The 27998-nt window shown below is 35.6% G+C and overlaps 1 protein-coding gene across 6 annotated transcripts; it reads right to left on the reverse strand.

The window, feature by feature from the left end:
- Nucleotides 1-2293: 2293 nt before the first annotated feature.
- LOC147381655 (stromal 70 kDa heat shock-related protein, chloroplastic-like) lies at nucleotides 2294-27779 on the reverse strand. Of its 6 annotated transcripts, none has more exons than XM_086430116.1 (5): nucleotides 4364-5477; nucleotides 4106-4267; nucleotides 3812-3998; nucleotides 3224-3609; nucleotides 2294-2908 (listed from the first exon to the last, which is right to left on the reverse strand). In XM_086430116.1, the coding sequence occupies exons 2-4, from the start codon at nucleotides 4186-4188 to the stop codon at nucleotides 3445-3447; spliced, it is 435 nt and encodes a 144-aa protein (XP_086286242.1). In that variant the 5' UTR covers nucleotides 4189-4267; nucleotides 4364-5477; the 3' UTR covers nucleotides 2294-2908; nucleotides 3224-3444. The 6 variants fall into 6 exon arrangements, with proteins under 6 accessions (XP_086286242.1, XP_086286238.1, XP_086286239.1 ...); XM_086430112.1 differs by having other exon boundaries at nucleotides 4364-5460; XM_086430113.1 differs by lacking the exons at nucleotides 4106-4267; nucleotides 4364-5477 and adding an exon at nucleotides 26780-27779 and having other exon boundaries at nucleotides 3812-3892.
- Nucleotides 27780-27998: the final 219 nt, after the last annotated feature.

The raw sequence follows: 27998 nt of genomic DNA on the forward strand, positions 1-27998 counted from the left end.
GTCTAAATAACCAAGTTTTAATACACAGCTTAAACCAAGCAAAGACTCAAAAGTCACGAGTATCTTGTCTATGATTGATCCGAAAATCTTAATTTTTCTAAGTGAACAAAAAGGAAGAAAGAGGAATTCTACGATGAATTTCAAAAGAAAATATTTTGTTATCTTCAGCCTGACTCAAAATCTTCAATATAAAAAGTCAAAATTAAAAGTTAATCTTTATTGCATTTGTGGTAATCAAAGATTTCAAACCTTCATAACAAGGGGCAATTTTCTTTTTTAAAACATGTAGTTTTCCCCTTTACACTAGGGGCATTCTTTTTCAAACTGAGTTCAATTATCTCTAATGCAATATTTCCTGTCAAACTAGGGGCATTTTGTTCTCAAGCTTGATCAATTTCAATCCTAAAAAATAATGGTAACCCAAATCTAAGGTTATCCTGTTGATAGCAATTTTTTGAAAATCTCTAAGGTTGAAAGGAAGTTAAAATGTTGGCCTGAGATTCATAAATATTTTTGAAAAACTCCTGAGGTTCAAACAGAAGCGTTTCTGATCTTTCATTTGGCTTTGCCCACAGAATAGTTCATCACCCTTTCACCTAGAATAGGTAGAGTATGACATTAAATCTTTATCAGATTTTGCTCAGACCCTGTTGAGCAAAATCTACTCAAACCCCGCTAAGATTTTTCTCATATTCAGACCTTACTGAGATTTTTCTCAGATTTTGCTTAGACCCCACTGAAATTTTTTCTCAGATTTTGCTAAGACCTTGCTGTGATTTTTTTCTCAAAATTTTCACAGATCCTGTTGAGATTTTTCTCAAATTTTTCTCAAACCCTGCTGAGATTTTTTCATATTTTTCTTAGACCCTGCTGAGATTTTTTTTCAGATTTCGATTTGACCTTGTTGAGATTTTTTCTTAGATTTTGCTCAGACCTTGCTGAGATTTTTCTAAGACCCTATTTAAATTTTTTCTCAGATTTTACTCAGACCTCACTGAGATTTTTCTCAGATTTGGCTCAGACCTTGCTAAGATTTTTTGTACATATGATTTCCTCATCATAAAGATCCTCATCACAAAAAATCATGTCATTTCGATACTTTTATCCCATATAGGACAAAACACTCTATCTAGAACTTTGTCTATGGATCCCAATCCTATATATATATATATAAAGATCCAATGGTTGAGATTTATCTTAGAGATTTGTAATATATTCTCGAGATACATCTTTTATCCCAACCATTGGATCTCACAAAACACAATTGAGATGTGTGTGTAAACATATGAGTTCAGTTTTCAAGACTTTACAAATCCTGACCCAGAGATTTTGTAGAGCAATCCAAAGATTTGAGAGCATGGGAGATTTAGGAGGGTTAAGAACATATTTTTTGAGAGTTGAATAGGCTTAGGGAAAGATGATGGAGAGAATGGTGAGGTATGAGTTGCATGAAGAGAAATATAAGGGTGAAGGGGAGAGTTCCAATCATAGACTAAAATATCCCAAAAAGATCTTCCACCACCTTAGGATTTGGTGTGCATCTAAAGAGATAAAGAGATGGGGGTAGTTTTAGGTAGCTTTTATTTTATTTTAGTGGGAAGTGTTTTCTACCATAGGATTTGTGCAAATTCATCTAACACTACTAAATATTTGGAGACGGGTGGTTATGGGGAATTGTGATGGTTTCAGACAGTTGTGTTGGGTTTAAAGGGGAATGTTCTCTACCATTGGATCTTTTCAAATAGATCTCAGGTCAATAAATATGTTTATGGCGGAGATAAAGATGTGTTATACACAAACACATGTTCAATTTCACTATCAATTTTTGTAAATTGTAGTTCTAGTTTATGTAAAATTCCGTTGTTGATTTGTTGTTTAGTTTCTGTTACAAGGGAAGGTAAGGAGAAAGGTAGAAAACTTGGGGGATGGATTTAAGGTTTACAAGGATCAAAACTATTGGTAGGAAAAATGCTTAGACAAAGTGAAATGTAATAGAAATAAAAAATTGGACAAATACACGAGTTAATACGAGGTCAAAATTACATCTAAATCTTCAAAACTATGAGTATATTGTTTTTTGTTCATCATTCATTATCACAAATCGACGGAAGAGATGGAAAGTTACATCTAAATCTTCGAAATTTTAAATATATATATGTAGTTCTTGATTCTCCTTAGCCATCACAAATCCTTGGAATGGATTGTAATCCTGGTATAAAAAAATAGTGAAAGGATATTTTTGGTACTTCAAAACTTTTCTTAAGACAAGTGGGCATTTACAAAGCAATAGCAATTTGATACAAGGAACCACAAGCTTCAAATCATCATTAAATAAGAGTCAAAATGGCTAGTGAATGTTGTCTTCAGAAGCATCTAGTTCCTTAATAGATAAGTTAACTGTCAATCGAAATTGCATCAGATTAAAAGCGATAGCACTGAATTCCAAACAAGATCCACGACCTTTTAAACACTTAAAAACTTCACATCAATAATAAACAATAGCACAATAGGGGTTTTCCAATGTCGAGCTAGCGTCATCATCAACGAAATCGTTTAAACCACTTGTCCATGAGCTAACATCACCATCAGTGAAATCATTGAAACCACTGGTCCATGAGCAAGCGTCATCATCAGCGAAATCGTTTAAACAACTTGCCCATGAGTCTCTCTTTGAATTGTGTTCTATTACACTCGCCAAGGATTCTTGAAAGTTCTTAAACCTCCTCTTTTCTTCTTCAGGTCTATAAATCCTTCCATATTTCTCCTTCCATTGTTGAAAGAGCACGGCGGCTTGTTCTTCTGATACAACCTTATCTGGCCCATAACTGACAATGGAAAACCTACTAGGACGAATGCCGACTGTGGGTTCCATATTACTTGTGTGTATCCCAACTCGATCATTGACTAGCTGCAACAATAGAACAATATATGTAAGTTTTGCAAGACTATTACCAAACATGACCAATCATTCATGTTCAAAGAGATTTTCAATTTTTTTTTTTTTTTTTGTACTAAAATAACATATCCATTTTTTTTCTACAATGGGCTTTATGAATAAATAAGCCAATGGGTGGTTCCAATCCAAGGTCAAAATACTTAGTTTTTTGATAAAACAGCTAGGATGGTGGGTTTCAGTAGTTAGGCCTCCAAAATACATTTTTTTAAATAAACAATGCACGAGCTAAAACCGCTAAAGAATATTTTTTTCTTTTTGGAAATATACCTTGTTGGGCAAAGCGCAGGCATCAGTGATGGTGATGCTCTTCATGTTCCGGGTTTCCCAGTCTTCGGCCGTAACAGTAAGGGTACCATTGGCATCGATATCAAATTTAATTACCACACCACTCATTCTGGAGGAAGACCAATTAAAACAAAAGCTACCAATAAATTTGTTATCCCTTGCAAATTTTTCCTCACCCTGAAGGACATTTATCTCAATACTTGTCAAATCATCTTCACTGGCCCGGAACAACTCCGATCTGGAGAAGGGCAGTTTGTGTTCCTCGGAATAATTTTGGTCATAGTACCATCCGAGGCCTCTAGACCAAGAGATAACAGTGTCATGTCTAAGGGAACAATATCGCTGGAATTTCCAACCAGGAGACCAGCCTGAAATTTGAATAAATTTAGGAATACAATTAGAATAATAATTAATGTTCTACTACGTAATAAAACTAGATGTAATTGCCACAACAATAATTATGAACCCACTTCTGTCTAGTTTAATTAAAAAATTATGTAAGATTTTATCTCAATGGATGAGGACTAAGACATATGAATGAGAAAAAATAACAAGGATAAAAGAACTAACTGGAAGTGCGGCCTCACGAGCAGCAACTTCGGGAATGACACTGACGTTGGGATCTTTTCCAATCATTTTCTTCACAACTTCCTGAACAATTGGTACATATGAAGATCCATCAACATGTATCAACTCATCAAAGCCATTGCAGAAGAACAATGCATCCCTCAAGACATTTTTAATTGGGGTTCTTAACCTACAAAACATAATCCCAAATATACAAATAATAAGTCCCAGAGGACTTTCGGATGAGCAATAGAATGTCATAGTTACGATAGCAAACTTGAAAAAGAGTAGACCCACCACATCGTATTTGTTAGAACCAAAGATGACAGCTCCATCTTGACTTTCTCAGTTGTCTCAGTGACACTGAAGAAATTGTTCATCCTTCAAAATATAGATGTCTCCATCTTTATTGATGTTTGATGCAAGCCAATCGACGATTCTCTCTTTTAGTTGGAGTTGCTTAAATGTTATTCAGTCACAAGAAGTCAAAACAAAATCACATTAACATTCCAAAAACAGTTGGTTGTAAATAAAATGGAAGCAAATTATTCCAACCTTATCAAACTCATCACCACCCCAATGTGTATCTCTGAATGAAGAAAGCACCTTACAAACTTCATCTCCAGCCTCGAGAACAACAACTACAATAAAGAGGCAAGCAAATATTTAAAACAGCAGGAAACAAAAATTTGATCACAGCCATCATTTCCACGTTCCAGACACTCAACTCCTTATTCTATGCCTTAACATTTGTAAGGAATAGCCAGATCGAAAGTTGGCAAATCTTTATAATGACCTTCACAACCTCTAAAATACTTTTATCAAGTGTTTAAGACTTTAAATGTAGAGGACTCCCAAATACACCTCTTAAAATCATTACATTCGTTAACTTCGCAATCAAAATATGAGATCGCAAAACCTAAACAGGAAACAACATATAATTGTATAAAGAACCATGTTGAAGCAGCATACTTTAATTTTGTACAATACACCATATCAACCTAGCCTGCCTTCAAGATTTTACAGCCTAGATTACCCCATCCTTTTAAAGTTACTTTTAAACTTGGTAACAGTGTTGGTATCATTACCAATATACTTAAATATCTTGAAATTTCCCGAGATTCCTAAAGTATTTAAAACATACTAGAAACCCAAGGTGATCAATTTCGAGAGTTCAGAGTTTAAAGTATCCATTAAATGATGTGAATTCTCCCAAGTTCTATGCATAGTTGTATACTTTATAAACTACTACAGTACCATATGTAAAATATAAAATGATACTTTTCTTTCTATTCCGCGTGAACTCATGAAAATAGCTTAAGATATTTATGTCTATAAAACAAAAGGAAGTCAATTTGACATGGGTTCAGACATATAAAACAAGAACCAACAGCTAGACCAGTGAGGGGAGCTTTTTGAAGGATTTAAAAAGGAGAGAGGTATGTCAAAAATGACGTGGATGAAAGTAGTTAGGAAATATATGAAGCCACATTTTTTACTGAAAATATGGCTTGGAATTCAGAGTTAAGTACAAAAACAGGATTCCAGTTGCCGACACATATTTGGGACAAGGCATATTTGATTGGTTGGCTGAAATTATATACAAGATCCAATTTGTCAATTCACAAGATTTTCCTAATAAACTAGAAGTAAAATAAGGTTAAAAAATTCCCAAAAACCATGCCAATGTTCTCATGAAGAATTTGATTATGTATCTAAAAATATCTATCTATTCATTCGCCAATTTAAACAACAAAACCTAAAACAAATAGAACACTAGATAAAATAAGACATTTCCCTGCAAAAATAAGGAGGCAACTTCCACTCCAGTATTCAAAATCTTTACTTTTATAGCGAGAAAAGGCAGAGTAAAGCGGTTCGACATCAAAATTTATAAGACCAAAAATACCCCCACAATTGCGTTTATCCTTACTATTCTTTTTTATATGGATAAGCTGGACTTGAATCCATGACCACAAAGTTGCTTTGTAATGTATTAAACCAAGTGGGCTATAGGTCTAAAGCACATTTATCTTTACTATTAGTGTCAATTTTGCCAAAAGAAATAAAATTATACCACGACTCTTATAATCACATTTGTTAGTATTCAAAAAAAAAAAAGAACCTTTATCATGTCTCTTCATAATCCACTTAATTAATATTTTAAATTATAAAAGGTCCTCACAATCGCACGATCCCTATAACCAAGTAATAAATTTTCTAAAAATAAATATCCATCTTTAAAATCATTTTAATTAATATTAGAAACAGCAAAAAAAAAAAAAATCCTTCCAATATATAAATGATAAAATTTGATTATATATTTGAAAATTTTATCAATGTCTAATATAGAAAACAACACATGACATAAAATTGAATGCATTTGATGAAGCATCATTTATTGTCCTTTCAAAATCATTCGGTAATTATGGGTACACTCATAAACAGAAAGGTGAAAAAAACCCCATTGTACAGAAAGGCCACACAACATCCAAGTTTACAGTTTTGCTCATTATAATCACAAGCAATTCATGTCCTATATGAAAGCTATATATCATATGAAGTATTAACTTAGTTAAGTTGGTAAGATGCATGGAGTGTTGTTCTCACGTCCTAGGTTAAAACCCCCTTGAACCCAACTTCACTTGCTAACACCTAACCACCAACTCTTTACCTATAAAAAAAGGCCTTTAGATCATATAGTAAGGATCGTTAAAATAATGAAATTTTGTTTGTGAGCAATCCAAAGAAGGGCTAAAGTTTGGATAAGCAAGAGGAATGCTCATGTATGCCACATTTGCAACATCATCGTCATCCCAGGTGGGAATTTACTTACGAGTTTTGCCATAATATAGTATCACTTTTGTAGAGGCGAAATCTCGGATGGCGTCGGTTCCTCGAGATTTACCCCTAACAATCGATCTTCATGGTTCTTGATGTACTAAATAATGATCAAAAATCACATAGAAAAATGATCAAAGAGAAGGAAAAAAGAGAGAGAAGACAAGAAGCAAAATTTGTTTACAAGGGTTGTCCCAAAATCGGACTACGTCCCCGGGATCCGAAGAGCCATTCCACTATTCTTCAAGCCATTACAAGATTTACAAGCCCTTAGTCTCCTCTCCACTTTCTTTCTCCTTTGCTCCCCCTCTCTTCTACCTATTTGTTCTCTTTATATAGATAGAGACAAACCCTAAAAGAAAAGTCAAATCAAATCATGATTCTCTACAAAATCTATCCTTATCTAGAAATAAATATTCTCTAGTCAATTAAGAGACTTTCTGTTTCTTGGTAAGAATACAATCTTAACCAAAAATCTAATCAAGGATATATCAATGCCTCGAGATATGCATTAATTATCGTGTGATCGGTCATCGATATTCGTTTTATTTACACCACGTGTCCAATACCGATTTTACCCTTTACAGTTAACCCCCTTCTCGTCAGTGGAGATTAGTGAGGCCGAGATCCACTTATGAAAATATTATACTACTCTCATGTCTTCACATTGCTTTATGAAAATATTGCCCCCTGCTCTTGCTCTCAGGAAACGATGGTCTCTTGGAATCTTGTGGTTACTCAGGATGTCTTGGTTATTCAGCCCTCATCTTCTCACTAGAGAGTTGTCACTTAGGACATTAGCCATTCAAGACCCTTAAATCACTCAAGGTTGCTATTTCATGCAAGATAACTTTGTCTACCTTGCTCTGCTCAACCTGCACAGTCTGCCCTACTCTACCTGCACGGTCCTGCTCTACTTTATCTGCATAGTCCTGCTCTACTTGCACAATCTGCTCTATTCTACCTACACAGTCTGCTCTGCTTTACCTACACAATCTGCTCTGCTCTACCTGTGCAATCTTGCTCTGTTCTGCTCAGCTCTGCTTTACATGCACAATCCTATTTTGCTCTGCTACACAAGATAGAGCAAGGTCACGCCCAACTTTACACTTTGCCCATCAGGTTAGAGTAGAGTCGCGAAGACTTTGCAACCCCAATGAAACAAAGTAGTCATGCCTAACTCTATGATCTGCCCATCATATCAGAGTAAAGTCGTGAAGACTTTGCAACCCCAATGGAACCAAGAGGTCATGCCCAACTCGCGACTTTGCAACCCCAAAGGAGTTAAGCGGTTGTGCCCAACTCTGTGCTCTACCCATCAGGTTAAAGTAAAGTTGTAAAGACCTTACAACTTGCCGTTTATTTTATACCTTCATGTTGTGCACAAACCAATCATCATACCTTTCACATAGTTATGTTAGAATACCTTGGTAATATCAATAGCACTATCTTTACCTTTTTACTTTCTGTATTTACTTTTTTCTCTTAATGTTGATGCAACACCATATTTAGAGTTTTGTAATCTGCACATTTTTTTTTCTTTCGTGCATCTTCCAATAGTTGTTACTCCAAAACAACTCTAGCTTATCACCTTGTACAACCGATCGTTGCCACCGTAATGACACAATTAAATCGCTATTTGCGATTTCTTGATGTGCCACTACTTTTAATCTAATTAAACCCATACCGATCAAAGGGTTAATCAACCAAATCAAAACCCAATGGGGTGCCCAAAATCCCCCCACCGTTCATCAATCCACTTTACCTTGTGATTTTCGTTAGTGTTCTTCATTCGATCCCACAGACGGCGCCAATTTTTAGAAGTGAAATCTCAGATGGCATTAGTTCCTCGAGATTTACCCCTAACAATCAATCTTCATGGTTCTTGATGTATTAAATAATAATAAAAAATTACACAGAAAATGATCAAAGAGAAGGGAAAGAAAGAAGACAAGAAGAAAGATTTGTTTACGGGATTCGTCCCATGTTAAATAAGTCTGTAGGGTTATTTTAGTCTTTTCATTTCTTTAGTTATCTTATGTAATTCTTATATAGCCTAATTAATCTAATCTAATTTTCTTCTCTCTAATTCGAACTTGGTATAAGAGCCAAGCTCTCTACCTCCATCAAAACTCTCTAAAAAATAAATAAATAAATAAATAAATAATAAATAAATAAATAAATCACATTCTCTGTCATTACAAACCCTAATCGCATCATGCGATAGGGAGGTATCATCTAATCGAAGCCTGTGATCAGGCTGTTCTCACAGCAATGGCTGTATCTAAGCCCTACGACACCCAAGGTGACTATCTATGGGTATTGCGACACTCAAGGTAGTGATTTTGGTAGTGTGCGATCATCGTAGGTTGCTATATGAGTTGTGCGATCACAGCAGGTGACCTGGTTTTGATTTTTTGAACATCATAAGAGGTTGTTCTGGCTTCTGCGACACAACAAGTTGCTGTTCTGCTGTCTGCGACCATAGCAGGAAGTTATTTTGTACTTACGATCACTGCAGAGGGCAGTTTGATATGCTGAGACCATAGTAGAACTCTGGTTTAGACCTGCGATCTCTATTTTTGGACTTGCGATCACTGCAGAGAGCAGTTTGACGACTTGCGACCATAACAGAAGGCTGAGTTGAGGCATACGATCACTGCAGAAAGTGACTATTTGCGACTATAACAGAAGGTTGGTTCATCGTTTTGGAGCCTTGTTTGAAACATGCGATCAGCATAGGTTGTTATTTGGATCTGGTTTGAGGGCTACAATTAGCATAGAGGCTATTTGGAGCCTGTACTTACAGCAAGAGTGTTGTTAAGAGCTTTCCCTTATTCTCTTTGAACTCCCTTCAAACCAAAAATACGTAGATTTTATATATATATATATATTTAATATGGCCTCTGAGACATCATCTTCCTCAGTCACTGGTAATAATTACGATTCAAGTGGTTTTCCTTCTCACTCAACCGACTTTCCAAGAATTCAGATTACCACTGTGAAATTAAATGGCCCTAATTATCTTCTTTGGACACGATCGGTTGAAATGTTCATTGGTGGCAAAGGAAAGATCGACTACCTCACGGGAACTGACAAACAACCTGCACCGACCGATACGTTCTACTCCCATTGGTTTGCTAATGATTCAATGGTCCAATCGTGGCTGGTTACATCTATGCAACCACACATTGCAGCTGGTTTTATGTTCTCTACAGCAAAACAGATATGGGATTATGTTAAGAGCATTTACTCGCAACATCAAAATAATGTTCGGATCTTTAACTTAAAGCGTGAGATTTCTCGTCTTTCGCAGGGTGATTCTTCAGTTACCACCTATATATCACAATTACGTGCTCGGTGGGAGGAGTTGATCTTCTATTCCTCGTCCTATGCTTGGAAGGACCCTCTTGATGAGACATTATAGGCGTCAATTATGGATAAGAATCGGATTTTTCAATTTCTGGCTGGTCTCCGAGATGAGTTTGAGTATGCGAGAGTTCATTTATTAGGAATGGATCATTTTCCGTCCCTACAGATTGCGTATTCTTATGTCTAGGCTTATGAGAGTCGTCGCGCAGCTGTCCTACCTCTTTCTTCAGGAGATCACTACGCTATGGTTGCTCGCCTACCTTCTCTACCTCTACAATCCTCCAGCGGGTCTCTGCCTACTCGTCAACGACATAAGTGTGATCATTGTGAAAAATTGGGTCATGTGAAGGCTCGTTGTTATGTACTTTATGGTCGTCCTAATCAAAATCGTCAACAGTCTCAACGCTCTTCAACTCATGCAATTTCTCAGCAGACAACTGATTTAGCAACTCCTTCAGCTCCTACCTCCTCCTCGGATTCGGTATCTCTATCCCAAGCCAAACTTGCAAGTTCAGGAAATTCTTCAATCAGATAGAGACTTCATCTCAGCTGGTTTCTACCTTCGCTCACTCAGGTACCTTTGCATCTACACACAGTGTTTCCACCCCTTCCTCACCATGGATTATTGATTCTAGTGCCTCCGATAATATGACCGGTACATCCTCTCTATTTAACGCCTATAGTATTTGCTTTGGTCATCGCAAGGTTCGCTTTGCTGATGGTTTTTTGTCTCTCATAGCTGGTAAAGGTCTTGTACCTGTTACATCCTCTTTATCCTTAACAAACACACTACATGTTCCTCAACTTACTACTAACCTTGTCTCTGTTAGTAGTCTTACAAAAAATTTGAACTGCAGTATAACCTTTTATTCCTCTCATTGTGTCTTTTAGGATCTGGAGTCGAAAAGAACGATTGGCACTGGACATGAAGTGAATGGATTGTATCTCTTGGACGTTCCTGATTCACCTAGCACCCATTCTGCTCTTCAACTTAGTAGTAGTAGTAGTAGTCAGTCTAATAAGGCTCTTGTAATGTGTTAGCATTTACGCTTAGGCCATATTTCTTTTGGATATTTGAAACACATGTTCCCTAATTTATTTAATAATAACATTTTGCTTGATTTTTCTTGTGAAACTTGTCAATTAACTAAACATGTGCGTTCTTCTTATCATATTAGTATGCATACTAATACACCTGCTATGTTTGACTTAGTTAATTCTGATGTGTGGGGTCACCCGTCATATCCACTGTTGGTTTTTGTTATTTTGTCTTGTTCATAGATGACCACAGTCGTACCAGTTGGATTTATCTTATGAAACACAAAAGCGAGGTTTATAGGATCTTCAAGCAATTTCTTGCTATGGTTCATACCCAATTTAGTCGTACCATCAAGACTTTCCGTTCTGATCATGGTACTGAGTACACCTATAGTGAGGTCTTGAAACTTTGTTTAGAGTCTGGCATTGAGCATCAAATGTCTAATGTTCAGACCCCTCAGCAGAATGGTCGATCAGAACGAAAAAATCGCCATATTCTAGAGTTAGCCCGTGCCATTTCTTTTGGCATGAACATGCCCCAATCCTATTGGACCGATGCAGTTCTTACTGTTGTTTACCTTATTAATCGGACCCCCTCCAGTGTTCGTCAGTTTGTCGCACCCCTCTCTAAGCTCTCTCCAGATCGTCCCGTGTTTCCACTTCCTTCGCGTGTTTTTGGGTGTGTCTGTTTTGTTCAAATTCTTGATCGAAATCGTACTAAACTTGACCCTAAGGTCGTAAAATGTATATTTCTCAGTTATTCCTCTACCCAAAAAGGATACCGTTGTTACCATCCTCCTTCTCGACGACGTTTCATTTCTCGAGATGTTTCCTTTTTTGAGCATACTCCTTATTATAGTGGGTCCGTTGGCATTCAATATGAGTGGTTTCTTTTAGATTCACCTGATGATCCATTTCCTTCTTTATTGCCCCTTCCCATGCCTGTTTCTCCTTCTCCACTCCCTGTCAGTTCGTCCCCTTCTCCATTGCAGGTTTACTCTCGACGTCCACGTGATACTACCATCACTCCTATGTCCGACCCGCTTGCCTCCTCGCCTCCACCTCCGCCTCAGTCTGTTCCCTGTGATGATCGTCCTATTGCTACTCGCAAGGGTAAGCACACTTGTACTTATCCCATTTCTAATTATATATCTGATTCAACACTCTTCACTCCCCTATCGGAGTTTTCTTGTTTCTGTTTCCGTTGTTTCTCTTCCTACTACTGTTGCAGATGCTATTGCCCATCCTGAGTGGCGAGCAACTATGATTGATGAGTTAACTGCTCTTGAAAAGACTCAAACTTGGGAACTCGTTTCTTTTCCACTTGGAAGGAAAGCAGTGGGATATCTGCTAGCCAAGGGTTATGCTCAGACTTATGGGATTGATTATCAGGAAACTTTTGCTCCAGTTGCCAAGATGACCACCATTCGCGTTCTCCTTTCTATTGCCGCTATCAAAGGATGGCCTCTCTTTCAGTTAGATGTCAAAAATGCTTTTCTCAATGATGATCTTCAGGAAGAAGTCTATATGGTTCAACCTCCTGGGTTTCTTACTTCTGCTTCTCCTACCTATGTTTGTCGTCTTCGCCAGTCTCTTTATGGCCTGAAGCAATCTCCTCGTGCCTGGTTTGAGCGTTTCACTAAGGCCATGCATCAGTTTGGATTTCATCAGAGTTCTGCTGATCATACCTTGTTCTTGCGTCACTCCCAATGCAAAACTATTGCTCTGATTGTGTATGTGGATGATATTGTCATTACTAGAGATGATGACGATGGCCTTATCGAGGTCAAAACTTACTTAGGACGTCAATTTGATATTAAGGACCTTGGACATCTTCGCTATTTTCTGGGTATTGAGGTTGCCCGGTCCCAGTCTGGTATATTTATTTCTCAGCGTAAGTATATTCTTGATTTACTCGGTGCCTCTGGTCAGCTTGGATCTCGTCCAACTGATACTCCTATTGAACAGAATCACAGGTTGGCTGATTCTGGGGGAGAGTGTGTGTCAGATATTGGCCAATATCAGCGTCTTGTGGGAAAGTTGATCTACTTGTTTATGACTCGCCCTGACATTGCCTATACTGTTAGTGTTGTAAGTCAGTTTATGTACTCGCCTCAAACATCTCATCTTGCTGTTGTTTATCATATTCTTAGATACCTTAAGGGATGTCCTGGTCGAGATATTTTATTCAACAATCATGGTCATCTTCGCATTGAGGCATGGACATGTGCAGATTATGCTGGTTCAGTGACTGATAGAAAGTCTACTTCTGGGTATTGTATTAAAGTTGGTGGTAACTTGGCGTAGTAAGAAGCAGGATGTGGTTTCTCGGTCGAGTGCTGAATCAGAATACAGAGATATGGCACTTGGAGTATGCGAGTTGTTGTGGCTCACAATCTTACTAGCTGATTTATGTCTTCCTGTGCCGGTTCCCTTCTTACTATATTGCGATAATAAATCAACTATTAACATAGTTGCAAATCCGGTTCAGCATGACAGAACGAAGCACATAGAAGTTGATCGTCATTTCATTAGAGAAAATATAGTTTCTGGACAGATTTTTACTCCCTTTTTTCCTACCTCTCAACAACTTGCTGATGTTCTTACTAAAGGTGTTAGTAAAACCTCCTTTGAAGATGTCTTGTCCAAGTTGGGCATTGTTGATATCCGCGCACCAACTTGAGGGGGAGTGTTAAATAAGTCTGTAAGGTTATTTTAGTCTTTTCATTTCTTTAGTTATCTTATGTAATTCTTATATAGCCTAATTAGGACTAATTAATCTAATCTAATCTTCTTCTCTCTAATTCGAACTTCCCAAAATCGAATTACGTCCCTGAGCTCTAAAGAGCCATTCCACTATTCTTCAAGCTATTACAAGATTTACAAGCCCCTAGCCTCCTCTCCACTTTCTTTCTCCTCCACACCCCCTCTCTTCTACCTATTTGTTTTCTTTATAAAGATAGCGAGACAATTTTAATCAAAAATCTAATCAAAGATATATCAATGCCTCGAGATATGCATTAATTATCGTGTGATCGGTCATCGAAATTCGTCTTATTTACGCCACGTGTTCAATACCGATTTTACCCTTTACAACTTCCTATATGTGTAATACATATGAATATATGCAAGTGGTACCAATCATAATCACCAAAGTCGTTGACTTTTACAAAAAATCGTGTTTAAATTGCGATTTTAAAGACTGACGATTAAATCATGACTTTTGAAAAAGTCACGATTTAAACAAAAAAAAATGTTTTTTTTTTTTTTTTTTGCTGAGCAAGCTATTTTAAAAGGTGTTTTTCAAAAACCTTTTATCTTTAAGTTTAAAATAAGATTTGATGATATAAATGATAACATCACTTAGTAGAAAAAATATATATTATCTTTACACTATTTTCGATTTTTTCTCAGTTTTTTTTCGATTTTTTCCCTTGCCGACTTATTCCGGAACCTCAACTTGGTGACTATGGTACCAATAAGGGCATTAATCAACTTAATGACGAGTCAACCTAGTGTTTGGAGATAGATATGCCATAGGACAGGTCATGCTCAAGAATTGTCTAGATACTTGAAACATCCTAATACATAGTTAAGATGAAAAATCATGGATTAAAACACTTGATGTTACGCAAAGTCTCAACTATAATATATGTAAAAACTCATCCATGCAAATCTTGACAAAACTAAAAGGAAATTTTACAATAATTTCTTTTTATTTTTTTAATTAAAAATGCATAATGAACTCAAGTAGAGATAATAATAAAAAACTACAACAAAATGGCATGGTGAGGTGCGTAAAAGGAACCAGGACCACCAAGATCTAAATGCTTAAACTATAGCATCTGCAACTAGGAATTAATCACTTTTTTTCGGACAGATGTAGGTGTGAAGTTGGGGGAGATTTGATCTCAGCTCTGTGGTATTACCACACACAAACTTTTCCATCTCAGTATTTCACCTAGGTGGCACCTTCAAATTTCCTTACCTTTGATATATCACAATAAAACTTTGTTCTACAAACAAATAATAGGATAATATAATCACTCAACCTTAGTTAGATATCACCCCTTTAAGAAGAATCATATTTTGAGGTAGGTATATCACATTCTCACTAAACATTTCTATATTACACGAAAACTATGAAATTCTTTATCCATCAAAAAATTCTCATATTTAAAAAATGAAGATTACACGTGTTTACTGAACTAATTAATTTAATCCTACTTCAAATTAAAAAAAATCCTGCAAGTTTTTCAAGATTACCTAGCATCACAATTGCAAATAAGTGAGACAATGCTCTTGAGGCGAGGCGTACACCTTGAAGTGATATGACTACATTCGAATTGACTCTAGGATTCGCAATCTAAAGAACTCTCTAACATCCATTCTTTTAGTCACCCTAGTGTACCACTTTAGCACATAGAAAAAACTTGTAACATTGAGGTCACCACTTATGCATCAAGGAAGGCCAATTAATTGGGTATATCGTCCAATTCCTCCCAAAAATTTATCCTTATAACTACTATTTGTGTAGCATAAAAGCCCGTAAAAACCCACGATGATATAGAATACATTGCTCTCGATTTTCTAGAGAAAATGAACCATAAAAAAGGTAAAGACGAGAGAATTTTCATGGCTGAATCAATGTATCCAGATCTGACCGAGTTGACTCAGTTTGACCGACTCAGTTCAAATTGTCTGAGTCAACTCGATTTGACCAGCCTGGTTCGGGTTGACCCAGTTGGGTCCATACTCAACCCAATTTTGATTTTAGTCCTATGTGTTTAGTTTATTTTAGTCTTAGGTTATTAGAAGTTGTTTAGTTAGTTTATATTTCAACTTTGGGAAGTTTCTATTTTTTGTCTAGTTACTATTTTTTTAGTCTCTAATTTGTTTTAGGTTTCCATTTTTTTCCAAATTCATTGTTATTATTTAAGCCACAATTAGAAGTGCTTAGAAGTGTTCAAATTGAGTTTTAATAGGTTTAGAAAGTCAGTATTATGTTACAGAAAAGTTAGGAAAGTTACATTTTAGTATTTTAGAATGTTTTTAAGTTGTTATGATGAAGTTATCAATATAAAGAGTTTCAAAACGAAATTCAGTCAATTAGAAATATATCAATTTAACAAAAAAAATTCTCTTAATTACTTTTTAGTTTTATGTTTTATTTTCTTTCAAATTATTGCTTGTCTATCAATTGAATTTATTGATCAAATTGATTGTATGTGTTCTATTGAACACAATCTTTTAATTCCTTTCTAATTTATTGATTCACACGCTTCCGCTACATCATATGAATATTGGTCAATAGCATGCTTAAACTCCACTGAAACCATAAGATACCCATTGACGACTATATCACCTCAATGGCCTTCTTATCCCACCTCCTCAATAGTCCCCTAGCTGAGCCTAGAACAAGAAGATCACAATAATCAAATATCCTTCCAAGATGCACAGATTTCTAATACAAAGTCAACAAGGCTAACTTGGTTTCCTTTAGTGCCCCCAAATGAACACCCCACTACTTGATTGAACTTTTGAGAATGACTACACCCTATTACCCAGGCCTTGCAATACTCCAAGCACATATCTTCAGCTTCATTGGGTACATTTGTTATTATTTCCTCAAGCGAAGATTCAAAGAAACAATCACCCCTTTGCAGCTTGACGAGAAGTTGGGCAACTCAGGTCACCGTCGGAGCCAAAGTTTCTTTTTCTTTTTGATTGGTAAGGTTTCTTAGAGGAACTTAAATTGAAACTTGAATTTTGAACAATATTTACTCAAGAAAATCTATAGACTATTTTATTCTTTCTGCCTATTTCATGACCCTTTCACCAATATATTGACCTCTTAACAAAAACTAGGACACAAAAAGTCTACTCCAATGTAATCAAAGCGAACGCTTTGGTGCATCTTAGGTGGGGCACACAAAAGATGCCTTAATACATGTGAAGTGAGGCAGTAAGTGAGATGCACCATGGCACATGCCTAGGATGTGCTTCAATCAACGCGCCATGCATAACACCTTGGTTGCGCCTCAGTCAAGGCATACTCCTCACAAAAATTGAACAAAATAAATGTATTTTATTTAACTAAGATACCAATGGATTTCATTGTATAGTTTTTATATACAAAAAAATTATTTGAAATACAACTTTTTACCATTAAAATGTTGAATTTTAGATCTTGTTATTTTTATTTAATCCAAGACCATCAATGCTTCGTCAACATAGGCCCAATGGGGCATAAGATTGGTTTAAGGTAGAGTACACCTCTTTAGGGCTAGCTTAGGACTTAAACATGCCCATCACAAATCCACCTATTGCCAACCCTAGTTGTATTGTTGTAGCATGTCACGCCCCGAAATCCCAACACGAATCCCTATGATTCATCGGTTAAAATCTCGAGGTGTGAGGTAATCAATCACACAATCTAACAGAACATTCATAAATAATAATACTTATGAAAAGAAAATACACGCAACGGAATAAACATTTAACTAACATCTATCGAGAGTCTAGAGCAAGCAGAAGAAATCGACAAACACTGATATAAGTCAAGATCTTTAATCTCATAATTCATCAGGTTACAAAAATTTCTAAACTAACATGTTTCTTATCTACAACCAAAAACCGCTAGGATACTCTACTAGTCCTCAAAGACATGGCGGCGGCAAGACATCAATCTGATCCTCCTCGAGGACCTCCTCAAAGAACGGTTCTTCAAAAGTTGAATAATCTGAAAGGGGAAGGATAGGGTGAGTAACAGGGGAATGTTACTCAGCAGTATGAACGCCGTTCTAACAGCGAGTCATACATGCACGAGTAATCATCAGAACAATTTAATAATGCAAGTTTTCATAATGTAACATACGATAAGTGTCTAAGCATACTCAGTAAACAGTTATAATAACTTTCAATCTATCATTTTCAATCATTTAAAGTAACATATGCATATTTTAAATGAAAACATCTATCAATCATTACAAAATAAGAAAAAGATACATAATAAGAACACGGCGGTGTAATCGATAAGAGAGCAGAGGAACACGCCGATATAACCGCCTCGGCTATGGCAATACGATATTCCAAACTTAACCTCCGATGTGGAATCCCATCGTTATAATCTGATTTTGTGGCCGGTCTAGCATACCACGGTTGGATGACCATTTATCCGGCTCAGACTGGCCGTTGACCAAGAACCCAATACTGAGTTCAACTAACGGTGAGGTCGACCGTTTGACGACTACAGACTAATAGTGATCACTAACTAGCCCAGGAGACCCCTCGCGTCGAAGCCTATCAAGAGGCAATGCATGTGAACCCCGCCTATCTCTACACTATACAGAGACCGCCTTTACACACAACGTTCCCCAGAAAAAAGTAGGAGAAATTCCCGGATTTCATAAGCTGTAATATGCTCTAAGGTATCCCATACTACCGAAGAGCATATGACATCTAGTGTTATCCTAGATTGACTCGCCGCTTCCGGACACACAGCAACGCGTCACTCTTTATGGGTTTTCTACAAACCTTTACTGGTAAACAAAATAATTTATTTTGTATATAATATATAATTTCTTTTTAATCGAAAATACAAACAAAGTCTGGTAGTGCCTTCCAGTGACAGTTATTGTCATTTCCATCCATCAAGTATCTCATCCCTCTATCTATCTATCACGTTTTACGTGGCATGGCCACTACGTAGAACTGGAGGCACTGTCCCATCAATCAGTCGAGAACATACGTTCTCTCTATCCATCCATCAATTAAATCGATCAATCTATCATCTAATTTCCTACATATCTATTAAAGTAATTTTACTTTTAAAGTAATTCGAAATCCATAAAGCATCAACCAATTCCATTCGATGGTTTTGGTTGAGTCGAGAGACTTGAAAACAAAGATAAAACTATAAGACATAAAAGCTGAAAATCTATGAAATTTAACAAGTGTTAAAAAAATGATTTTTCAAAGTCGAAATTGAAAACGAACTATTTATTTATATATTAAAGAACTTAAAGTAATACTTAATTGTTTTTAATGAAATAAATGTAGGAAATAGGTATACATACTATATGGAAGCAACACAAAACAAATTAGAACCAAACTCAACATTCGGATACTTTTCCGAATTGCTGATTTTTCGTTATTTTTCGTTGAAACTCAACCAAAATCGATCCAAATATCATATTAACTATAAAATGATTATATTACGTCAAATGAATTAAAACCAATCATAAATAAGCATGCAAACATGATTCAAATTATTCAAATATGTATAAACTTAATGAAATAATCGATTTATCAACAATCATATGGATTTTCTATGGAATTATAGCATAACTAGAAGGTAGAAGGGAAGGCAACCTACATTAAGTTATTTTCAACGGTTGAACGGACTTTAAAATCGCCTCCGGCCAATCTCCAAACTTTTCTTCCGGCGAAAATCGGATTTCTTTACGTCCACGCGTAACCCTTGGCGAGAGGAACAACTTTCCTTCTTACGCCTAAGCTCGGATTGTTCTCGTTTGGCGTAGATCTGAGTTTCAAATATTGAAGGAAAAGGGTTGAGATTTGTTTAGAGAGAAGAATAAGAAAAATCTGATTTTTCTAATAGAATTTAGATATTTATATCACTTAAGTTGGGACATACTTGTCATTTTGGAATTGTTTTTCCCGAATGCCGAATTGGACAAACTTATACTCTATTTCGGATGATTTTTCGACACGAATCTAATGGTATGATCGGTTTCCTTAAATTACGTCTCTAAGGTGTCGTTTACCTATTAGAAAAATATCTAATGCGAAACTCGATGATTAGATAACTTTTAAATCAATGCACAGATCTAAAATTCTTTCCTCGAGATACATTTTAGGATTTCAGGTCATTACATAGCAGCAACACCAAATGTTGCTACTTCTTCAATTCTTTTTGTCCTCCTTTCTTTGTACTTCTTGATGCACAAAATTGCAGGATGATACATGTGTGCACATAATAGGTTTGACCAAGACAACAATATTCTAAGCACCTCATAGGATAACCAAAGAATAAGGTGTTAAAAGAGAGAAAATCTAAGGCCTAAACGATTAAGTGGCAAAAGGTAAACACAAAATTTTGCAAAATTGTGTTGTGATTAAATTTAGGGGTATCGAATAGTGTTACGTCTACTGGAAGGAGGGTTTGAAGGTTGTCGATTAGGGTGTGGATTATAGATCTAATTTTTAAAGGAGTTTGGATAGGTTTTATAAGCAGTACAATAGGTTTAGGTACCTTCTTGTGGCCCAAGAAGAGCTTGGTAGGCTGTTGATGATTTTGGGGAAGTTTTTAGGTAAGTTTGGGTGGTCTAGATATGGTGCAATTAGGTTGAGATGGGAGAATGAGTATTAGGGAAGAAGAAGGTTTGGACAGTACAAATGGTGCTAGAATTTATTACAACCACCTTCCAAGATGCCAAGATGGTATTGAGGGTTGATTGCTCATAAATAAACAAAAAACAAGAGAAGCGTAGAAGAAGGTGATAGTTTTGTCTAGGAATCACACCAAAATTTCAATGGCACCACACCACGTAGCTTCCAATCATTGGAGAACCTCAAAACTAGTAATTTGAAATGCCAACTTAGCTAAGTTGGTAAAACGTGTTGAGTGATTCAAACCCCCTTAAACCCAACTTCACTACCCATTAACACTTTACCTAACAAAATAAAAAAATAATAATAATACACTAAAATTTTTCTTATTTCATTGAGTTCTTCAATAATAAAAGGTTTACAATCTATTTATCAAGAGAAAAGAAACGTTATTGTAAAAGTATTCAAACTATCTAAATTTATCTACCAAGTATCCTAGTTAAATATTAGTGAATTCAATTTTATTATAACTAAATAACTAAGAAGTCTAATTTAATATAAGTGAATTCAATTTAATTATAACTTAATAACTAAGTAGTGTAATTAAATATTGATAATTAAGAGTATGCTTGTTAGTATTCCTAACTATTTTCTGTCTCTCTTCTCTATCCCTCGTAGTGTGGAAGTTAAGATGAATAAGATTTGTAGGGACTTTTTCTGGCATGATAAGGAGAACAATAAAAAGTACCATATGGTGAGTTGGAGGAAGATTTGCTTGCCTAAAATTAGAGGGGGTTTGGGGCTCAGAAGTTTTGCTATGATGAATTATGCTTTATTGTCCAAATGGTTGTGGAGATTTGGTGAAGAATAGGGTAGCTTGTGGAGAGAAGTGGTGGCTAATAAATTCAGGTTACAAGAGTGGGGTTGGGAAACAAAAGAAGTGAAATGAGCATATGGTTGTGGGGTTTGGAAAGGTATTTTTCGTCGCTTACCCTCGTTTCTAAAGAAAGTGAAGTTTAAGGTGGGAAGGGGTAATAGGGTTCCCTTTTGGGAAAATAAATGGTGTGGAGATATTTCGTTCAGGTGACTCTTTTTGGATCTTTTTGCGGTGTCAAATAAAAAGGGTATGACTATAGAGAACTTTTTGGTAGGCAATGGTTTGGAAAGAATGTGAGATTTTGGTTTTAGGAGAGACTTTAATGATTGGAATTGAGTAGCATGGAACGTCTGCTGGAGTTAGTTAAAGTGAGAACTTCTCTTGTTGAGAACGAGGATCGTAGGGTTTGGGAGGGTATGAGAGAGGGAAATTTTTCCATGTGTTCAATGTATATGGCTGGATTATCGATTTCAAGCTCCACCTTTCCCGCTAGCATGATTTGGGGCACAAAGATTCCCTCCAAAATATTGATTTTTCTATGGCAAGCTTCTTTGGGGATTAACCACTTTGGACCAACTTATCAAAAGAGGTCTTCAAACGCCAAATTGTTGTATTTTGTGTATGGGAGATGAAGAGACAGTAGAGCATCTCTTTCTGCATTGTGGGTTGGTGTATCGATTGTGGTCTCATTACCTTGGTCTCTTTGGTTTGGAGGGTTGCTTACCATACACCATTCAGGAGCTTTTGGATTTGTGGCTGTTTTGGGGTACCTCTCTTCGTCGTTCAAAGCGAATCCTTTGGAGTTTTTAGCCTTTTGCCCTTTGATTTTTGTTGGAGTATATGTGATTCAGGACAGTAAAGGGAGAAAAGAAAATTTGGAGAATTAGGAAATTTGGTTTAAGATTGGGTTAAGGATATGAGCTAAAGATAGGATAAACCCAAAAGTTAAAAAAAAATAAAAATTCTCGCAATAACAACGGGATGGATGAAAAGGGTTAAAGGTTAAGGTTTATAGAGTAGTGATTAAAGGTTAAGAGAATGGAGAAAGGATTAAGGGTTGAGACTTGTAGGTTACAAGAATCAAGAAAGGGGTTTCAAGAATCCAAGAAATCAAGAATCAAGAATTCAATATTTCTTGAAAAATCAAGCAAACAAAATTTGTGTTGAGTTCTTGAAAGGATTAGAGGGTTCTTGATAGTTTCTTAATCTCCCACAAATAAACAAAAGAAGATAAGGATAAGAAGCAGATTAAATAAAAGAAAAAAAAAATGATATTTACCTTAAAATCATCCCAATGATTTTCATGGCATCAACCACATTGAATGCACCAACATTCAAGAGAAAATAGAAACTTCTGTAATTTGTTTGTTCCATTCATTCTCTCTCAATAAATCCTAATACAATCTATAAATAAGGAAAATCAACCAAGGCTCTCAATAAAACTAAAATACATAATTTTCGTAACTTTCTCTCTCCTAAATTTTCAACCCTAATAAACTTAAATAAAACACATCATAAAGTTATCAAATTGCTCCTAAATATTATACTAAGACTATGGGCCAAAAAACATGAAAATAAATCCAAAAAACATAAAAATAAAGCCCTAAAACAACTCAAAACTAAAAAAACTAATATAAAATAATCTCAACGATAAATCTAGACCTAATTAAGTAAAAAACCTAAATAATTACAAATTTTTTGTCGGAACCCTTGATTGTTAACTTGATTTGTGTTTAGCATTAATATGGAAAGAAAGGAATCATTAGATCTTCGAATGAAATGAGTTATCTTATGAAGATCTCAAGTTCAACGTTTGGGGGCTGTTTTTTTACTAGGGAAAGAATTCTAAAGAGTTGAAGGGGATTTTCTTTGACGATTTTGTAGTTTGTTGGGATCTCGTTTGTAATTTGGGAGACTAGTTGTTTCTCTTTAATGGTTCTTTGGTTTTCTCGCTTTTTCCTCTTTTGATGAGTTGGTAATACTGGGACATCTCGTCCTTTTTTCTAATAAATTTTTAACTTATCAAAAAAAAAAAATTGAACTAGCTAGAAGTAAATACTTCAACTAATATCAAAGAGAATGTGGAGTCTTAGATTTTACTCTCTCTTTACACAAAAATTCATATTCCCCACTCAATCTGAATTACAAGCAAAAACCCCAAATCATAATTTTCTAAGGTTTGCTTCTCAAAAGTTTAATTTTCTTAAAAAATCCATTGTTGATATCAACTATTACATGAGGAATTATAAGTTAGGTTTTTTTTTAATATTTTTAAATTAAAAATAATAGTCTATCTTATTAGGTGTTTGCAGGATCGATTATGTCTCATGAATCTCATACCCACAAATGATAAAAACCAAAATCAATGTTTTATTTAGGTTCCAGTTCTAGGGCATTCGACTTGATGATTGAAAACCAAGGCTCCAAAAATGGGAAAGGACTCTATCCAATATAAGGATAAGGTAGGTACCGATCAAAAAAAGATAAGGTAGGTGCCTCCTTTCTCGACTTGATACTTAGACAAGTATTAAGCTAACCTATGTTTTCATAACTATTTCATCAAGCATCACCGTTTTCTTTATTTCAATGAGTTGGTAGCCAAAGATTACTCAATCACTTAGAGAACAGGGATAACAATTTATATGGCATCCATTCCATTCCAAGAAAGAGATTCAAGAGCTGTCAACCGCTTATAGACATTTATTTGTCTCCCTCCAAACTAGAAGCAAGCGATTATCCATTACTTCTTCAGGCCGGTGAAGGTGCATCGACGGAGACTCCACTTCATAGGATCAATGAACTCATTTGTAGCACAACACTGAACTCGTTTCCTTGAAATCAATCAAAAAGGACAAAAATATGACTTTCCAATAAAGGCGAACTCCAAGTATGATTTTGTATATCAATGATAGATTATTGAACAATCTAGGGATAGATATACGGCCCTTTGCAAGTTTGAAATGTGGACACTACAACCCTAGTTCCCATATAAGGGCTCAGCCATGTCCATAACAAAGAACAGTCTGGATTAGAACGAACACAATTACGAAACCAAAACGAAATATTATGCCCAACATTCACCAATTTGGCTACATCAACAAAATCTGCCAAGAATGGAGGCTCTCCACCTGATATGAGAGAATACAAGGGCTATGGATCTACAATATATTTTTCCCGATTTTCTAACAAGAAATTGCTTCAAGCACTCCTATGCCCAGCTGCATTATCTAGAGTTGATTTCTTCTAGGGCATCCTAAATCGATTCTTCCCCATACTTCAATGAGCCTGAATATTGAGATTCCAATAGACCCATCAGCATATAACACCACTCTTATGGCTAATTTGTAGGAGGCGAACAACCATCAACACTACTAAAGGTCTAATAAAAAAGATGATTGAGATTCCAATAGACCCATCAGCATATAAAACTTGCACTCATCAGTAAAAATCTTAATCATGATACAATCCAATTGTTGATCATGTATTCATCTCAAATAATTTATGTAATGGAGCCCTTTAGAAACCCCTAATTTAGAATCAATGTTGAATAAGCAATTTTTACACATTGAACCAAAAGCGTATACTAACCACAAATAGAAAATAGGTTTTCTTGTTCAACACTTGATTCCCTTAGTTTTATTTTTCTGAACAAAAGCCATATGTCTCCAACACCTTGCTACAAGACCATGTACAATGTTCTAGACCAACAAAAGCAAAATGTATTCATCAAAAAGGATCGAAAGCTATCAAAATTATAGCACATTAAACATCTCCCTCAAAGAACGTTTCCAGAAAAATGACCTAGAAGAGAAATTATACCAAGTGTTCCGATTTCAAACCCTTGTACACACCTCAAGTCAAAGGATGAGAACATAAGCTAGGCTAACCAGCAAGAACAATCCCTCGTCACTTCTACATCTAAACCCACATAACAATCCTTAACTACCAAGTCCTTCATAACAAAAATTCCCAAAGCCTAAGTCCTTCCAAAACACTTTACTAATATACAAACCCACTCCAACACACCCAATAATTCAGAAATGGACCGTAAAACCCCCATCTACTTTCATGGTTGCTATTAGCCTATTACAAATCTCAATCCCTACTCTATTACAATACTTATTATAAATGAATTTTCTTCAATGGCTTTCAAGAACTTCTCAAACAATCAAAATAAAACACATGATTTCTAGTGCTTGAGAGTTAACTCATTATTTCTATTTTATTTTTGACAGAAAAGATAAGAGGGTGTAGGCAGCGCTTTGATCCCAGTTATGTGGTATAACCACTCACAAACTTTACCAACTCTCCAAGTTGGCACCTTCAAACCTTGCTTACTGTAATTGTATATATGTTCACATAGCTATGTTATGCACGTCTTACAATGTGCAATGTACCCATATCAATAATATATGATACAAATTCCAATACCAATCACCAAATGAATACTTCTGTACTAAAGTTTTCTCATTTATTTTTGTACTATAAGTTGTTTTTTGGCCTTGTTCACAATAATGTCTAAATGTATATTATTACAAGTATTATTGTATAAAATAATTTTATTTTATTTTATTTTTTTTTTTAAAAAGCACATTTTGCACCACTAGAAGTTATTGGTGTGATGTGAATTTAAAAAGTGATTCTTAGCTCTCTTTTTTTAAAATAAAATAAAAGAAGAATAACGCACAATGTCAGAATATTGGAAGGGATACCTATATCTAGATTTCAAGAAACAAGTAGTAGTATCCCCATTTATGATACCAATGTCATTATCAATATGTGTGTCCAAGCATCTTGGCCTTCCAATCAAAAAAGTAGTAGTTAGTCCTACTACTCTACCCTCACATGAAAGTCTCCTTGCATCCTTTCTAACTTAGTAACCCAACCAAAAGAAACACTAATCTCTTGAAGATGAAGCTAGAATCTATCATTTTACATTTAACTTAAGAAAATTATTGTTTTGTCCAATTAGAAACATGGTTTATATCTTGTCTTGGGTAAACACAGAGAAGATGGAGAATGCAAAATATAAGAAAGCACACACTTTTATGCATATAGTATCAAATAAACATGCAAAAATATGATGATCATGCATGCCTTTGCAATTAGCAACTTTGCCTTTTGGATAGCTTTTGGCAGCATCCCCAATATCTTTCGTTGGACATCCAAGGAGAGTGAATAATCCTACCAACGCATCCGAACATACCCCCCATTGATGCCCCCTAGTAGTTGGTCTGTAACATATGGTTAGACCTTTAACGTAATTCGGGTCAAGAGGACCCATCCAATGCATTAGAAGATGATCTTGCGGGGTGGCATCATCAACCTACCGAGTAAGGTATTACATACAAATGTAAATATCCAAATCAAACTCTACCAAGATATGATGTATAGCTGTCAGATTAATTTCTCATTATAAACATCAGAAATTACATGTATTTAAATAACAGATTTTAAACCATAAAAGAATTAGAGATGTGCTGACTAACCTGATTTTGATGGTAAGATTCCTGAGCCAACTTCAAATCCGAGTCGATCAATGGTATAAGACTTCTGTTCAAACTCGGACTTTTTATATAATTTCTTTGAGAACCAACTCGAGATGCCGAACGGACTAAAGAGAGAGACTTTCTACCAAGGATAGTAAACATGGCCATTAGACCCTGTTACTGAGAGACGATTTTTGATAATTGAATCGGCAAATAAATATAAAACAAACAATAAATAGAAAGTGAAAGTGAAACAGAGTTTTTAACACTGTAACTTCGTCTTGTTCTTTGAGACTTATTATATAAAAAAGGCTGCTAAAACCTACTTTACAAACCTAGATATTCTAGGGATTACGATACTACGTAGGGCTGTCAACGGATAGATATCCGATCGGATAGTGTTATATCCGAATTTGAATCCGAAAAAAATATTGATATCCGAATTCGAATTCGAATCCGATCGGATATCACAAACCAAGATTCGAATTCGAATTCGAAAAATATATCGGATATCCGATTCTACAAATCTGTAAAAACCAAATCGATTTTCGTATTTTTTTCAAAATCTTCGGTCTATTTCATACTTAAAATCAAATAAACTTTGATTTTTTGTATAAAAAAAAAATGGTTTTAAAATCAAATAAACTTTGATTTTTGAAAAAAAAAAGATGAAAATTTTGATTAAAACATCAATTATTTTTTACATCAACTTGAAGAAATAGATTTGCAAAAAATAAATCAAGATTATTTGACTGAGGTTAAACATTGAAGCCGATGGATTTTGAAGGGGAAAAAAAAGGGTTTTCTGTGTGTGTGTGTGAGAGAGAGAGAGAGAGAGGAGGGAAGAACTTAACTTAATGCTCGCCGGCCGCCGGAGAAGAGGGTGGCTACTGGCCACGGAGCTCGTGCACTCGAAACGGCGAAACCCACCTGCTCGTTGTTCTTGCGTTTATGTTGAGAGAGAAGATAACATTTAAAATTAAATTTGGTTGTATAACATAAATACACAAGCAGAGATATATATATGTAAATAAGTTATGTTGTGTGACATGAATACGTAACACGTATATTCAATTCGGAGCGGATACTATCGAATCGAATATCGTAATATCCGAATTTGTATCCGAAACTCATTCGAATGTTAAAACAACATCCGAATCCGAATCCGAATCCGATATCCAAAAATTTTGGATAATATCCGAATTTTCGAATTCGGATT

This window comes from Akebia trifoliata, unplaced genomic scaffold (assembly GCF_017979445.1).
Source record: "Akebia trifoliata isolate Shusen 1 unplaced genomic scaffold, ASM1797944v1 Contig00310, whole genome shotgun sequence".
Lineage (NCBI taxonomy): Eukaryota > Viridiplantae > Streptophyta > Magnoliopsida > Ranunculales > Lardizabalaceae > Akebia > Akebia trifoliata.

Coding starts and splice junctions, on each gene's coding strand:
- LOC147381655 (XM_086430113.1), bottom strand. CDS start 3,349: ATGAGTGGTGTGGTAATTAAATTTGATATCGATGCCAATGGTACCCTT. Junction 2,909..3,223: donor CCTGCGCTTTGCCCAACAAG/GTATATTTCCAA, acceptor CTATTGTTGCAG/CTAGTCAATGATCGAGTTGG.